General features: G+C 46.4%; 1 protein-coding gene across 1 annotated transcript in view; it reads left to right on the plus strand.

The window, feature by feature from the left end:
- Positions 1-1810: 1810 nt before the first annotated feature.
- larp (La related protein) overlaps positions 1811-17358 on the plus strand; it is a 33356-nt gene continuing 17808 nt past the window's right edge. The window contains exons 1-7 of the mRNA XM_084601169.1: positions 1811-2211; positions 4846-4901; positions 9621-9671; positions 11427-11547; positions 11617-11673; positions 15095-15250; positions 15768-15946. Of these exons, the coding sequence (XP_084457295.1) occupies positions 1893-2211; positions 4846-4901; positions 9621-9671; positions 11427-11547; positions 11617-11673; positions 15095-15250; positions 15768-15946 (939 nt within the window). The 5' untranslated portion in view covers positions 1811-1892. The remainder of the gene's footprint in view (positions 2212-4845; positions 4902-9620; positions 9672-11426; positions 11548-11616; positions 11674-15094; positions 15251-15767; positions 15947-17358) is intronic.

The raw sequence follows: 17358 nt of genomic DNA on the forward strand, positions 1-17358 counted from the left end.
TAACCTGTAGCATTTCAGAAACACATGCCAGCGGCCGAAATCGTTCCAGAGTTATCTCGGCGCATCTTCCGCGACAAATAAATTGATAAAGCTGAGTCTCGCGACAACGAGCATGAACAAACAAAGAGCACAGTGATAAGACGGTTGCCGGTGGCTGTCGAAAAAGAACAAATAAAGATTTGAGTGTTTCGTGGCAGCATTCTTAAAAATGCGGCATCTAACAATCTAAGAAAACTAGCGCACTAAACCGGATGGGCCAAAGTTTCGCTGTAACACGAGCAGTACCTTTTATCGAGGGCGAAAAGAACAAACTCTCAACAATGAAGAAATCGCTGTCTGGCGCGCGTTTGAAAAGGGCCGACGTGAAGTAGAGTGGTAGACGGCAGACGTACGCTTTGGAGAGAATTGAAAATCAATGACGTCGGCGGTGAAGAATTTTATGCAGCGAATAAATGAAAAGAGCCAACCTTTCTGCTATTACGCCTAGCACATTTGCCCCGCCGTGGTGGTACAGTGGTTGGCGCTCGACTACTGTCCCCAAGGATGCGGGATCCATTCGCGGCCGCGTCGGCCGCTTTTTGATTGGAAGCGAAAAGCAAGGCGCCCGTGTGCTGTGCGATGTTAGTGTACGTTAAAGAACCCTAGGTGGTCTAAATTTTCGAGGTCCTCCCCTATGGCATCTCTCATAGCTGGAGTCGCTTGGGGCGTAACCCCCCCCCCCCCCCCCCCCCCTTAAAAAAAAAAAAATCAAACAGCCCCGTTCGGGTTGACAGTGCCGTTCGCTGATAGAGCGGCGTTCAGTAGCCGACTACCTGATTTGGCGTCTCACAGGTTGTTTATAACGTCTGCTGGAGATTGTCCGGTTGGGCGTCTACTCTCGTTAAATTTAAACCAAGAATTTAAACCGTAGCTTCGGCCGGCGTTCTCTTTTCAGCGCGTGTTCATGTGACGCCGCAATTGCCCTTGAGCCAAGAGAAGCCGTAGTGGAGGGCTTTAAAAATTTCAACCGCCGCCGAGAGAGCCACGGACTAGAGGATGCATTTAAGTGCAATGTCTTTCAATGCTGACAATAAATTTTTTCCAACCCAATTCCAAACGGGGTTCTTTAATAAGAACGGACTACGTGACTAAGTAACTATTTATGGGACAGGACAACAAGATATGCAAACAAGAGCTTTCTCGGCGTGCACTTTTGAGTGCTTACGACTCTGGGCCTTACGAACTGTAGCGCTATCTAGAAGCGGCCAATAAATATGACTTGGCGTTTGGTGATTGCGCATTTGCAATTTAGACAAAGTTTACTGGAATGACTGCGGGAGCCGCTACTATCCGTTAGCACCTAAATTTTGACAAATATCAACCGGTGTTTTTCATTTTTTATGCATTGATTACATGGATCGTATTGTAAACATCGCAAGTTAGTATTAAAAAGCTCTCGTGGACAACAGCTTGTGTTTCTTCCAGAAATTGTTATTTTCACTCCATCCAGGAGCCATGTAGTCAAAGAGCGGCAAATGAGAGAACAGTAAATGGCAGAAACAACAAAATTATGAAAAATTGTTCACCTGCAGCTTATGACCTGCTGGCAGTTTTGCCAGTTTTTGGTTTTGCTCTATCGCAGGCATTGTTTTTATTTTTTGCTGCTTAAATAAGAGATCCATATGGCATTTCTTTAAAATTCACAAGCTGATAAATGATTTTGAATCCCAGTCCCAGTTCCCCATGTATTTATTATTATTATTAAAGTGGCATCGTTAGCTACTGTAGCGCCACTGCTTGGCCTCTACTGTCATTTCCAACTGTGATGAGTTGACTACTGAAGGGGCAGTAGGACGAGATTCGGACGTCGGCCGCCGCGGGTGTCGTTGCTGCTGGGCTGGCAGCGTGCCGTCATGGCGGCAGTAGTGGCGAGCGGCCACGCGCAGTCCGCTGGTGGCGATGTGACGGAACCGAAGGCAACAAAGGACAGCGGCAGCTCGTACGCCCAAGCCGCGGCCCGTGTGTCACCTCGGGAGCCGGCTGCTGTTTCAAACGGATTAAGCGACCAAGGACCGCCGGAGACTTCACAGGGCCTAGGCCTAAACAGCAATATGGTTCGCCCTGGTTCGTGCGCGCAGCTTGCGGCTGACGCTCCTAGGGCGAACCCCTGGGTGAAGCGCAACACGGCAGCACACGCCACCAGCGGTACCGCTGGCCGCACCGACACCTCAGGTGAGCACTCGCGCGGCGTACGGCACTGGAGCATGCGCGGCGTACTGTGTTCGGGTGCAGCAGCCCTGATCCACGCGCGCGGGTTGCTGGCGCAGGAGATACCAATAGTGCCTGGTGGATGACGGAGCACATGCCATGAGGCGTTCCTTTCTGACATAAGCCGCATACGACATGAGCACGATGAGCGATTTAGTCTGCTTTACAGGCCTCTTTACCACCGGCGCAACGCAGCCGGGAAGCACACCGTTCTGCCTCGTGTGGTGCCGAGGGCTGGCAGCTGCATAACACGTGATCTTTATTACTCTTTCGTAGATTTGACAGCCGATGAGCTTTTTCAGTAATCGGAAATCGTTACACAGTTTCTCTAATCTGCGCGTAGAGACAGCTGGGAAGGGGGGAAATATCCATCCGAAGTCTCGCAAGGCATGGCTGATGTTTACGCATGATGACAAGATTTCTGCTGAAGTAGTAACAATGCGCGGCGCGTGGTTTTAGACGCCTCTCCGGTTTTGCTGTGGACCCCGATATTAAACGAGGGCTAAGGGTCTGTCTGCGGTTTACGACGTCTGCGCTGTGCAATAGTGCTACACTGTTTTGCTACGAGTGGTTGAAAACACCTTCCTGGGAGTGCCAAAATTGCAGGCAGTCAAGATCAAGGAACCAGTTGCTCTCAATGCTAGCAAAGTGGTATGATGGTTCATTGCTTTCTTGCTGTCAGTATGCGCCAACCTGTTCAGTATGCTTTGGTCAATAATTAATTTTCCTCGTGCGTCAGTCTATTCATAAATTTTACTGAAGGGATATGTCACACAGTGGCAGAACTATTCGTCGAGTGTCTAATGATGCTGACATTAAATTTTTGTGTACTGCGAAGACAGCTTCGTGCCAGGAGGGATAAAACTAACGTTTAGAATTTCAAGCACTGAAAATTGGCTGGATCTATTACAGTAATGCTGTACAGTAAATATACCGTGAACCTATGTGCTTCAGATAGTTACAGAAATTGATAAAAGTTGCATTTAATCATACGGCTGTTGTTGGTTAGTTTCAAGGACAACAGTGTTTTCTACTTGCATTTCTGTTTGGGTGTATGCTAGCAATGATGTTAGATTACCACCAACCTGGTCATTTCCTACTCATTACGCACTGGTAAGCACTTTTGCTTGAAATTTCAGGATGCAGGTTTTTAGGGGTATATTACGCGCAGCATGGCAACTACCATCTCCAGTTTGTATACATGAGTCCAGAGTATATGAGGAGCATGTGCCACTTCTGGTGGGTGATTTAATGCATTGTAAAAATGTCTGTTTTAGCATTATTTTGTTCAGAGTTTTTCAGAGTCTGCTGAGCAAAGGCTGGCGTTTTTGAGAGAATATATTCACAGTAATTCGTTGGGTATTGTATATTAACATTGTTACGCACAGTCAAGAATAAACCGTCGGCAACCACTGAGATTGCTCGTCCGTATGTCATTTTTCCTCCACTAAAAACTACCACTACTGTGAGATGCTTGCAGCGCTTTATCATGTGGAATGTGCAGTGCTGCATTGCCTTATTTTATCCTCAGACCTGTAAACCAGCTGCTGATTACTAATGCTGTAGAAATGAACTGCCATCTGCCGACCATGTTTAAGAAATGACGTGTAGGGGAACTGCAGTTGGTGGGAAGGATTTAAAATGTGCAGGAAATTCCAAACAGCCTGCTGAACAAAGCTGTAAGCTGTGTCAGTATTTTGCTCACATGTTTGTGAGCATTTGGCGCAATGATTGATTGAGCTTATAGACTCTTTCAAAGCTCCTTTAAATCCTCCACCGATAACATTTGCTGCTTGTTTTGCATAACTCATTGTGCCACCACCAGCCAGCATTGTGGTTGTGGAATCGATCTATTGCATGAGGTCGAGCTGTATATATATATATTTTTTTTTGTAGGGAACATTACGGTGGGACTCTCTTCATGATAAATGGCCTCATTGTTGATTTAGTATGTCAGAACTTAAAAATTGCATTTTTTGTTTGTTATACAACTTTTTATTTGTCATTGTTTAAATTTCATTCATGCCATTCGAACTGGCTTTCAACATTAGCCGCTGATCTGGCCTGTCAGAAATGACTGTTATGTGGTGGGACAAGGAATAGCCATTAAAGAAGTAGGGCCATGTGGCAACGTTTAGTCTAAAGGCTCGTTCACACTTGCGACTTACGGAGGTCGTGATTGTCGCATTGGACGAAAAGCGACAGCCACAGACAGTTCGAGCGCTGCTTGATTTCTAGGGGATTTCCAGGTTTGTGAATGCTGGTCACAAACCTGGAAAATAGCGGCTCAGCTGAAGTGAACAGAAGTTAGCTTTACTATGTTTAGTGAACAGTCAAGAAGATAGACAAGTCAGAAACATTTGTTGAGCTGAGCGGCAGCCAGTCGCACGCCCTTTGCGACTCACGAGTGTGAATAGGCCTTAAGTAGGCCGGATTTTTGCAGACTTTTGAATGGTGCTCATGTAGGGTTGTGTGGAGAAGAGGGCAAGAAGGTTTAGGAGTGAGTGACACTTAGGGATGGGCAGATTTTTCTCTGTGCTTGCAACACCATCATGCTTTGCCCCAAGATGCATCTAATCTATAGCTCTCTCTTTACAGCTGACGGCTCTTCGGGGGGAAAGGAGGCACCGCGTCAGTCATCCGCTTGCCGCAAGGTGAGGTTTTACCCTGCGCCGCTCTCGGATGCAGGCCCATTTGTTTGTTTTTGTGTACCACTGCAATTTGAATGCTCGACCTAGCCAGCGGATGCCCTTGTCACCACGTAAGTTTTTCCCAGGCATGTCTGCAGGCCATTCAATACCAGTTCTGCACATGCCTTGTTTCACGTTCTGTGCTACACTAGGGGTGTAAGCTTTATGTCATGCTTCCTGCACGTGCAGAGTGTTTCACGAGCTTGACCTGCATGGCTTGTACACTCATCTGAAATGAATGGTACCTTTCAGGCACTGTGCGCTGACAGCATGTGTAATGCAGTGTGGCAACTTGTCGAATTCAAGAATTGCGGGCAGATTTCATGAACAGGGCTCCGAAGAATGGCCTAGTGGGCTGTTCAGTTTGCAGTTGAGGCACGCTTTACATGAAAAGGCATACAGATGGGCAAGGCGGTGGCAACTTGACTTTGTGTGGTGAAAATAGAAAATACACATTGACTAATATGGTCAAAAGGAGCAAGCAGAACATCTGGCATTCTGATTGTGTCTGCTTCGCATAGTATGCAGATGTCAAGAAGTTGATGGTCTTGATGCAGGCTAGTCAAGATATGACTGAATGCAGGGTGCTGGAACAAGAGCATTTGAACCCTTTAACCATCAACTTAACTTCTGAAAAACATACTTTGAACCCTTTAACCATCAACTTAACTTCTGAAAAACATACTGAAAGCACCAATTTTCTTTAACTAGTGAATTTTTTCATGCAATTCTAATCCATAAGATATATTCCACCATTGGTTTCTGGTTAGAATTGACACAAAAATTCAAAGGAAAAGCATTTATTAAGGGTGGCTTTCCCTCAATGCATGCCTTAGTAATGGGTAACAATGTACTTAAATCTGAAGTATTTATTTGATTCTATATACTCCAACCCAGAGAAAAGTGTATAGATGTCGCTTTGTCTTAACACAAGTATTCAAGATTAGTAAAACTTCGTGTAGTAGATCTCTAAGCAGGGTGTTGCACAAAACTGAGCTTGGCAGTCTCATCACATTGTTGCTCTGGTCTTCATCTGAAGCAATATCCAGCTCAAAAACGCAAAGGCAGTTTCATTGTTGAGCACTTATTCGAAGTTGTCAGCAGTACTGCTGTCAGAACCGCTCCGAGAACGTGTCTTTTCTTGAAATATTGCCACCACTGGCATTCGTGTGTAGCTGTTATGAAATCACTCTTGCAGTGCTTAAAACATACGCAAAAGGCACAATACAGTTTTTTTATGGGCAGCTACCACCCTCCAGGGTTGAAATTTGAAACCAGCACAGTAGACAACCTTAACTCATCTTTGGCAGTGGAAACAGCGCAACATCAGGCCAGGCGAGTGAGTCTTTTCGTTGGCAATACTGGTAGAAACTCCCATGACAAGTATCACTTGGGGCTGGTGGTTAAAAGGATCAGAATTTGTTTCCAGTGTTCAAAGGCAGCATTCTGCAGCAAGCATTCTGTGGTTTGGTGGGGATCAGGTTCGCTATTTATGTAGTCTCTGCCATAATAATATGGAGATCACTTCGGGGGTCAACCTTCTTTGCACCTTATGTAGCAAAAGCTATGGGGTATTGTATATGTAGGCTAGTAAATGCCACTAATGTGCTTGCATAAAAACTAGACCTTAATGATTCTCAGAGAGACCCGTGAGAAAGGCTCAGTTGCCAAGGCTTGCTTTGTATCATTTTAGTGAACGCCTGTATGCAGTTCACTTGCATTGCGGCTTTTGTTTTTCTGTGTCCTGTTGGACTAGCACTATTAACATTCGGTGAGCTGGGGCCAAATCCATGAAAGTGTTTTCTTTTCCACCGGATCACTTTTACATGAGCATGGGTGGTGCTGACTTTGTGGGAGGACAAGGGGGAGGCAAAAGCCAATAGGCAATCCAGTGAGCTTTCTTTAGCGCTCATGAGAGGGTGCCACTCGTTTTGAACTTAAGCAGAAAGCCTGTGGCAGTGTAGAACTGAGTCTTGTTCTATATTTGTACGATTCAGTTGTGCTGCTAGGTCACGAAGGCAAATGGAGAGTTTAAAAAGGCTCCTGTCTGAGTTGGCACGCTTCGCCGCACTAGCACTAGGTGAGCTCACGGAGCTGTAGAGTTGCAAGTTGGACTGTATGCCGATATTACATTGTGCTTGCTAACAAACATGTGTGGAGTGACTAATATCACATATTTACACTGAACTCTTCAAAAAAGAAAACGGGGAAGCAGATGACAACACCTACAGTCATGCCACCGTTCCAGCTACACAGCAATTTGTGGATGCCACAATCACCGCTTTTTTTTCTGATATTTGCCAGCATCAGTTCATGAGTAAAAGTTTCTTTCGGCAATGTGAAATGCTAGCTTTAACAAAAACAGTACCCCTTTAGTTTGCATTCATGGCACGATTGTCTAACCTAGGTAAAGTTTACCACAAGGAGACGGTAACTCATGTATAACCAAGCAAATGCAGGATACATAGCATGTCTTTTAGTTCATTTGGCAAGAAAAGGCACACTGCGGCTCAGTGAAAAGTGGCATCAGGACACCGGAAAGGCTTCATTTGGACTCAAATATGCAGCTGACAAAAAAGTCACACAGCAGGTATAACACCACCAATAAGTGGAACACTTTGCACAGCAGCGTAACAGCGAAAGTTTTAGAGATGGGAAACTTGCACTGCACAGCGCGACAAAGCATTTGTGATCGAAAGAGCTCAATGATAGCATTTTCTTAACCGTTCTTCACTTAGCAAGCACACCTGTATCGACACTCAGAGGAGCACCGGCACATTCTCGAAAACTTTCACCATCCACTTCTCTATGTATCACAAAAAAAAAAAAAAAAAGTGGATGATGGAAGTTTTTGAGAATGTGCCGGTCCTTTATGTATCACACCCGCCGGGGTGGCGCAGTAGTTACGGCGCTCAACTACTGTTTCCGAGGGTGCGGGATTGAATCACGGCCTCGGCGGCAGCTTTTCAGTAGAGGCATAAAGCAAGGCGCCCGTGTGCTGTGCAATGTCAGTGCACGTTAAAGAACCCCATGTGGTCGAAATTTCCGGAGTCCTCCACTACGGCATCTCTCATAGCCTGAGTTGCTTTGGGACATTAAACCCCACAAACCAACCAAACCATATCACAAGCCAAAGCCAGCTGTCACGCCCATGCTGAGCAGTAATAACCGTAACCTTTCGGCCCACGCCCCCACGGAAGCCTCCGTTTGCAAAAAAAAAATAAACTGCAGCACAGAATTATTTTTTTATCAGTGCATCGTGCGGCGAACATCAGGTGTACCAAATTTCTTCAACAACCTGAAATGCCACCTGACAGCATCATCAAACATCTCCAAACAAACCTCGCATATGTTCGCCACTCACAGCCTTCAACACTCATCACCTGAATTGCCTTTTTTTTTTTTAAATAAATCAACTATATATTAAGTCTTTCCCTTAAAGCATACAGTTCAAGTGATTTCCTCTATATGTTGCAAGAATGCTATGAGTGACCTAGGCCACGGCTTGAGGTGTAGTCTTAATCTAGCCTAGACAGGCCTTATGGGGGTCTTCTTGTCAGTCAGCCTTTAAACTGTTCATTGTATAGTTGAACAGTGATAGAATGACTGTTGTCGTAACCATGACATAGCAAGCTTGCTTTGTAGCATTTGCATGCTGAACAGCACTGAGATGTTAATCAAACCCATAACGTGATGATGCTTGGCCTTGTTATTGCTGGACTATTATATCTGCTTTCTTTAACAAATCCCAGAACTTCAGTATGCTGTTCTCACGTTTTCCAATATATGTTTTGTACAGGCCAGGTTACTTTTTCAGATTTACAAAACCTCCAGTGTTTGCAGCATAGTAATCATTTCCAGCTGAGGACCGAAACAGCGCTGGTGGCTCACTATCTACTGCTTTGTGGCATTTTTCGTTTACTGGTCTTTCTTGCCATGTATTCGGTTTCACTGAATGGTCAATATTTTTTATCAGCAATTAAATCACCACATAAGAAGAAAGTACGCTTATGGCGATTTCCGCTGGCCGCTCCGGAGCACGTTTTCTTGCCCCAGGATGACAATTTCGAATTCCATGGTCAACCGGGATAAATCGCGCGTATTCCGCTGGTTGTTTGGAGCAACTCGGGGGTGCTTTAACTCGATCCGCTGACCAGAGTCTGATCTCGCCAGATGTTCTAGCCGGTGATGTCGTCACTTTAAGAATATTTCGGCTGTTTTTAGCTGTTTCAAAGAGATCGGTAGAGAACACTGGGCATCACTGTTTTTTTTTTTGTGCTAATATGTCGAAGTGCGTCTATTGAAAAACAACTGCAGCGTTAATATTGTGCGAAAGCAAGTTGCAGGCTGCATTTCTGTCTTTTTATCAACCACAACAATTTCGCCACTGGGATGCGATTTCAACTTGCGGAACTGGCTCAGCATTACTTCCGCCACGCACTCTGCACATTCCATTGGTCGACCAAGAGTGATTCGCTCTGTAGCGGTTTAGGTCGCTCTATTCGGGTTCGAGCGCCTAGCTCCAATTGACCAGTGGAAATCGCCATTAGTTTTGGAGCACACTATTTTCTACAGTTCGGGAGCAAGTCTGGACAGGACAAGAGGTGCATGCAGTTTGAAGAACAGCTTTGTGGCATAGGCCTTGTATGAGTGGAGGTGCCCGAGTTGCTCATTGTTGTGCAGGTTAATGAGGAAGAGGACTGGCCCAGCCTCGGACCACCATCAGCCCCTCAGGTAAGTGGCCCACAAGATTTCATTTCATGCACCAGTTTAAAACGCAAGATTGGCTGCACAGTATTAGACAATTCTGCCCCAATATAATCAGCAGTGCTCCAGACAACTAAGTGGTTTCTCGCTTGCTTGAAGCTCCCTGTTTCATGGACATGAAGAAAGGCAATCACTAGACAGAATCAAAATGCTTTTTAGCTCTTTTTTAGACAAAGTTTACTTAAAGCCAATATAATGGATACTTGTCGCAGGGGCAAAATAGAATCGAGTTTGCTGCAAATGGATTAATGTTTTCATGATTGCTGTTCGGTGCATTGAAAATTAGGCAAACAGATACATTGCTACTTTTCTGGTGATGCAAGCCAGTATTGAAAGGGGAAGCAGTGTATGATGATGGACATGTGGTGGGATGGGGGGGGCTGTCCCGCCAGTGTTAATTGAAGTAAACAGTACACTGCCCTCCGTGAGCATGGACCTGCACCTTTGTGTTTGTTGGCGGCACTGGTGATCCTCATGTCACGAAGTTGGATGCCTCTGATTGATGTCTGTGGCATGTGATAGGCCGCCAAAAATTGCCTTTATACACACATTTGTTACTGGCTGTTGTAATTGATTTAATGGTATACTTAAATTTTGTGAAGGACCAGCCTTGTAATATGTGGCCGCATGCCGTAATGACTGGACACGAATTGACTGGCTGAGAACAAACCTGCATTGGCTGGAACTTTGAGTGTAGAGCTGAGGAGTAGAGCTGAGTCCACGCTTTATAATGCTTATATCTTAAGTCATGCTGGCTGAATTTTCAGTATTGAAATCAAATGGCACAGATTCTCCTAACAAGGTTCAGGAGCTAATTGGCCAGAATAGTAATCATATTTGTTGAGAGTTCCATTGAGGATTTGAGGAACTACCAAATGTTTTGGCACCAAGAGATGTGGCTATCACTGCTTATCTGGAACTGCTATGACTTCCTAAAGGAACACTGAAGACAGCTTTATCCTAGTTTAGTAATATTCTGCTACTCTTTCTGGCTGTGCTGATATTTACCCTGGACCAATGCATGCATTCATTATGATGGAAATTGCATTTCAGAATTTCCCCACTTCAGAGTTCAGTCTCGGTGACATTGTATACAACTCTGCTGTTGCGGTCTTAAGAGGACTGCAGTGTAGCTTATTTTCAGAGTTGTACCCCTCAGTGCATGCACTTTACCTGTGGAATCTGGTAGTGACAGCCACACCTGTATTTGGGGGTTTAGGTTATGAAACCTGTTGAGTGGAAGTGGCACCTTTGAGTCTGTTCACAGAGGACAACTTGAATCTGTTCCCTTTGTCCTTTCAACTACTGTTTGAATGCAGCACTTTCCCGTTCTTGGCAAAACATGCGCTTTGGCTCTGTTGCTTTTATTGCCCAGTACTTCTTTGGCTTAGCATTGCTTGCTTTGGAAGTGTTGTGCTCACATTTGTGCTTAGTTTAATCGAGGAGCTTATGAAGAAACAGATCTTTGTACCAAGTGGATGGAGCCTTTGACTTAGCCTTTCTCTGGTTTCTGGTGTTGAGTTCTCCTTTACAACCTCGTACAGAAGGCATTTTGTGGTGCTTCACATTATCTTTCCAGATATGTTGTGAAGAATTTAATTCTGAGTCAAGAGCCACATGTCTGCTTTTAATTACTCCGTTGCATATGGCTTGTCATTATTTATTTATATTTTTTTAGTTGCTTCTGCTGCATTTGCCTGATGCCATTTGTCCATATTGTAGAACAATGAGGTGGGCCACGGCAGCGACGATGAGGATTCGGCCAAGGAAAACCGGGATGGGGCGGCTAGCAGCACACCCGACTCATCGGCCCGCAACACTCCACGCTCAGGTCCCCGCAAAGGTACTACATGTCTCATGACTATGGTCACACACACATGTATGCTCACATCTCTCTGGTATACCCATGCAGGCAGCAAGCAGAAGTGGGTTCCATTGGACATCGAGCCAGCCAAGCCACGTAAACCAGGTGAGGATGGCTGTTATTGCTAAGTGGGGTTAAGCTGGGAGCCAGCAGAGCAGGAATCTCGGTTCATGTTTTTCACTGCCAGCAAGGCACAGAGGCCTGTTGCAGCCAACGTTTACCTGCCGGGTAGGTGCAGTGGTTAGGGCACTCGACTACTGTTCCCAAGGATGCGGAATCGAATCCAGCCCTCGGTGGCCGCTTTTCGATGGAGGCGAAGACAAGGCGCCCATGTGCTGTGCGATGTCAGTGCATGTTAAAGAACCCCAGGTAGTCGAAATTTTCAGTCCTCCACTACAGCGTCTCTCATAGCCCGAGTCACTTTGGAACGTTAAACCCCACTAACCAAGCAGCCAATGCTTGAAGCCAGCGGGTGGGGTGGTAAGAAATTTACGAAAAAATTGAGCTGTTCAATGCTGTCAGATATGCATGTCTTGCGCTAGCTAAGGGTACCTGAATGCTGATGACATGACCTTTCGGTCTGCATGTTGGTGTAAATTGATTTAGCAGTCCTGACTAGCATGTAGCTAGGTGGTGTATGTGTACGGCGTATTTACCTAGGTCAAATGAAGAAATGGTGCACATGAGACTTGGTGAAGATGACAATGTTCAAATCACAGTGCCAGAGTTTTGCTGCAGTATTGCACGAGACGAAATCGGCTGGAGCAATAAATACTCTCATGATGACAAAGACGAATTAGAGCTAGCACTGTAACAGCATGGATTTTGCTATGAAGGGGAGCAGGCATCTGACCGTAAGGTGCTGCCAATATCGTGGTGCCATTGACTTGTTCGTGGCATTAAAGTTTTCGTTGTTCTAAATGAGAAGGTTTTTCGTTAACCGTTAGAGCATGACTGTCTGGTGGACATTAAAATTGAGGGCATTGCAATCCTAGGGAAGAATGACAAAAGTGGCACAGGTGCGTGAGTGTCGAACAGCAGGGGCCCAATGGTAGAGCTAATGCCCTCGAATTCGGGAGGTGCTGGATTCGATGCCCAGTGCACCCGGGCACCCGCCAGTTTTTCAGTGGGGACAAGGTTTTAAGGCAAAAGCTTTTAATGGCTCATACTCACGGCTTCCATTCGTCCGTGCCTTGAAACGGTACCAGCTGTGGCCTCTCCCCCACACATAGGCGCACTTCTCCTCTCTCCCTAGCAACCACCTGCGCTGGTGGGGGGGTGCAGCGGTGCATAGCAACCATGATGTCACGTGTCTGTGGGCGAGGCGCGCGCGTCAGCTGCAGCAGCAGGTGCGGCGACGCGCCTTCGACAGGCGTCTGGGTGCAGTCGAGTGAGTGAAACGCATAGCGCCGAAGCGGCCTGGTGAATGTGCGGCAAGCGGCGTGGAGAAGCGGCGACGGACGCCTGATTCCCCCAACACGAAACGTGAGAAAAATTAGCGGATTTGTGTACGTTGGTTGAACATGTCACCGGATGCAAAAGCACGCGAGGCCGAATGCAAGCGGCAACAGCGGCTGCTTGGATCACCGGTCGCGAAAGCACGAGAGGCACAGCGGAAATGGGAACAGCATCTAGCCACATCCGCGGCCACCAAAGCCAGAGAATCCGAGCGCAAGCAGCAGTGGTGACTGGTGATATTGCCGAACAGTCAATCGTTCACTTCGACAGACTTTTGTAGTTCAAAGGGTCTGTGGCGATGATTGTGGCCATTACACTGGGGTGGCCACGCATAAGAAACGTCTTGGACATATGCAGTGATGTGGCCACAAGGCTTTCGCCAAGCATACTTCCAAAGTGTCTTCACTAATTTTTCCCTGGCCTGCTATGCATGTTTCTGGGGTGAAATGGTTGGGGAAAAGTCATTGGAGCCTGCCTTGAATAGAAAGATTTGCTGAATTACGCAGCCGCCTAGTCAAAGCAGTCGGCGTGAGCCATGGGCTGGGCTGCGGTCTTCCCACCGGCACTTCCTACAGTCTCACTCTAGGCACAGACCTCCTAACTCGGAGTTCATCAGAGATGGCAGTTTAGAATGTAGAGGGTCCACCCTCTACATGTCGCCAGCACCACTCCGCTCGCCCGCTGCACCTCGGCTTTGCTAACGCTGAGAGTCTGCTTTCGTTTGGTTGCAAAAGCAGGTTGACCTTGTACATGCTGACCTTGAGCTTCCCGAGAGAAGTGTTAAGACGTCCTTTGGATCGTCCATAGCACTGCGGGGTAATAGTGGCTGCAACATTCTCTTCCTTTCAATCTGTTATTTTGTTTCCCAGTCCTCCTTTAGAAGCAATTTCAGTGGAACTCGCTCTTGTTGAGCACTTTAACTTCCCAGTTGCAGCCACTTGCCTGGTTGATAAAGAAATTAAGGCGCAAAGCCTAGGAGTGGAACAGCAAGGCCTGAGGACAACGGACATGGTTGCACCACTCCTGTCATCGATAACATTCCTCGTGAACTCGACGCAGCACCAATATTGATAGGCAGAAGCGATAAGGGGAAAAGCCGCTCGACTTCTGTGTCGCAGTGTCCCTCCATTTTCTGCCCCAGCTTTCGTTCTTTCTTGGGCTGCCACCTATCTCCACCCTCTTGTATGTCTTTCCTGGCACGTCAGTCGCTGGCCTTTGATGTACTTCAGCCACGTGACAGCTCATGCTGAGCTCCATATAATGGCTCATGCTGTAAAAAAAAAGGGGGGGGGGGGGAGAGGCCATAGTGGGCTTCACAACAGAATGTGAACTCTGGTCCCTTGCGGTTGCATTTTTCTTTTCATTGAAAGAGGTGATCGCTCGTGACCAAAGGTGATCGCTCGTGATGAGCACCCACCTTGGCTTTTGGTAGGGTGGTCAGTGACTGGTGGTCAGTCAGCTACTGGTTCTCTCAAATGGACACAGGCTGTGAATTTCATTGCTTTGGAGAAGCTGTATTGCTTGCTGCTCATGGTACAGTGTTTGTCGCAGCATTTTGAAGCCCAGTCTCTCTCTTTTCATACAAAATAAATCATATTTTTTTCAAGTTTCATTGTTTTTCAGTGATTATGACTTCATTCCACAGCATATTGGTTATGAGCGCTTCACGTGCACTAGTGCTCGCTACACTGCTCGAAGGACTTCGACATATGTTTATAATTCCACACTGCTTTGTTTACTCGATAGGCTGATGACTTGATGACCATCGGAGGCACTGGTCTAGCAGCGCTTAGCCTTTGGGTTGATATACTATCTGTTTCAAGGGCCTTCGAAATGCCCTTGTGAAAGTTGTATTGTAGTTGTAAATTAGCCAGTGTTAATTTACTTATGCTTCCTGCACACATGTTATTGCATATATTATATGCCACTTGTCAGTGCTACTTGCAGTAGGCTTAAGGTGCCTCACAACAGTTCCGCATCTCCTTAAGCTATCTTATTGAGCCCTCAGGTGGTGCAATCTTCACCAGTGCCACTTGTCCATGTAACAATGGAACTGCTATGTGTGCAGCTGGGCACGATGGTGGTGCACGACAAGCAGGCCGGCCTGCGGAGGGAGGTGAGCGGCGGGGCCGTAGCTACCGCGGGCGGCAGCGAGGAGGTCGACCTGGTCGGCCCTGGAGCGCAACACGCCCATTGCCTGCCGCCAATGCCACCAGCAGCCGAGGTGAGTTCCCAAATCACAAAGTTCAATCCTGGCCGCAGCGGCCGCATTGCGATCGAGGTGAAACACAAGGGAGGGACTATCATTAAGCTTTCTTGTTAGTCAATGAAAGAGCCCTGCTTTGCTCAAGGTAACTGTGCGAGCAAGGCAAGGAAAGTTTAAATGATGAAAGTAAAAAAACTGCTCATATATGTAAACAATATTTTGATATCCACTGGAAACCCATTCATGGCTTTGCATAGGTGGCTACTTAATGGGTCTCTCCTGGGTGTCACAAATAACGTTTTATTTGTTTTTGGCATGCTTCCTTTATTCACAAGTTAACTCGGGAGAGCAACACTCTCTATACAACCATGCTGCTTTTACAACGCTGGTCAGATATTTGTTAGTAACACCACTGGTGGTGGGGCCTTGGATTTAAGCCTAACACTGGCTTCGTGTTTCTTCTGAAATAAGCAACTCCATTAGTGCAGATTGGTGGCGTAGCTCCGGTATGACGCAACTTATGTGTGGCATGCAGGTCCAGATGACAGCTTTGTGCCTGCGGCTGGTGTGGGCTCATCATTCCTGGGCACCTACTACTTCAACCAGGGCTTCATGCGAGTAGACGAGGCCACGTTACGCGAGTATGTGCGCAAGCAGGTCGAGTATTACTTCTCCGAGGAAAATCTTCAGCGGGATTTCTTCCTGCGCAGAAAGGTGTGTTGATGGTCTCCCTTTGTCCCCCTTTGGTGACAGTGTCACACACATTGTGTGCGCATAACTTGCTTGGTGTCGATTTCAGTTACTGCTGGGATGTAATTTGCCTCCAATAGCTGGAACTTATATTTGGGAACCTTTGCAACAAGTCCATGTAGAACCCCCCAAGCAAGGCGTGTGAAGTGAATGCAGAAAATTGTGTTTAAGATGGACACCTCCGCGTATTACAGTAACTCTGGTGTGGATGCGGTGAGTGTTTTTATTTGCTTGTTTTTAAACCATCATAACCTTAAAGGGCCTAAAATGTGCTTATCTGTCAAGTGTAGGGTTGTTCGTTTTTAAAGTTTTTGTTTTGTTTTGAGGCTTAATTGGGTGGTGTTCTTCGTAGCCCTTTTAAAAGTTTATTTGGTCATTTAATGGCTTCAGTTTATCTTGTCATTTATCATTCCTCTGATTTTGGTCTTTTCGCTTGTCTTTTTTTTCTCCTAGTTTTTCGTATCTAGTTGAGCTTACATATGATGGCCGCAGTTGTAAACGAACACTCGTTTATACAAACAAAGGGTGTGTTACTATCGGGATGTGTGCTTTAGAGCAGTGGCACTGTGTCTTAGACTATACAACGCGGAGGTGTCGTTAAATTGCTCCTGTTGTCAAAAAAGTGATGCCTTCTTGCAAACACGCGGATATGTGAGAACATTTCCTATGCACTGTGACAGCTTTGCACCGCACTTCTGTCCAAAAGGGTGCATTGAAAATGTAATAACTGCCGGCACGGTGCATGCTGAGAGGCTATACACATGATCAGTGATCAGATCATTAGGCAATTTGGATGCCAGTTACATGCCATCTCAGGTTGCTGTCCTAGCCAGTCACCTTTCAGTCGTCGTCTATCCAGTCGGCCCTTCGCCTTCCGTGCTGCTACTACATGCCGACAACAGACAGTGTACTGATGCGTTCAACACCTGTGTGCACTGCACTCACTGCATAATTAAAAGGTTTGTCGAATATTAGAGACTCCAAAGCTGCTTCATCGTACGAGTGGGAGGCCTGGAAGTTTCATTTTGACTGCGAAAAGGCCGATCACCGTCGCAATGAAGCCACCCTTGCTGCTCTTAAAAAACTTGCCCAAGGACCGAAAACAACTTGCCACTGAAAGCGGGATGCAAGATGCAACTACTGGACATGGGCGCCATTTCAGTGTTTATGAGGAACAACGGATGACAATGTCGAACTACCCCACGTCACTTGTATGCCGATTTGTGGACACAAGTCATTTGGGCAGAGCTGACCAGACCTGTTTTTGTGCGAGATGATTTCAGTGGTGCAAATGATGACACCAACATCGGAGAACCATGCGCTGATGAAGCCATTGTACATTGCGTGCGAGATGAAAATGGCAACAGTCATATACC

This window comes from Amblyomma maculatum, chromosome 4 (genome assembly GCF_055883805.1).
Source record: "Amblyomma maculatum isolate TAMU_Amacu chromosome 4, ASM5588380v1, whole genome shotgun sequence".
Classification (NCBI taxonomy): Eukaryota; Metazoa; Arthropoda; class Arachnida; order Ixodida; family Ixodidae; genus Amblyomma; species Amblyomma maculatum.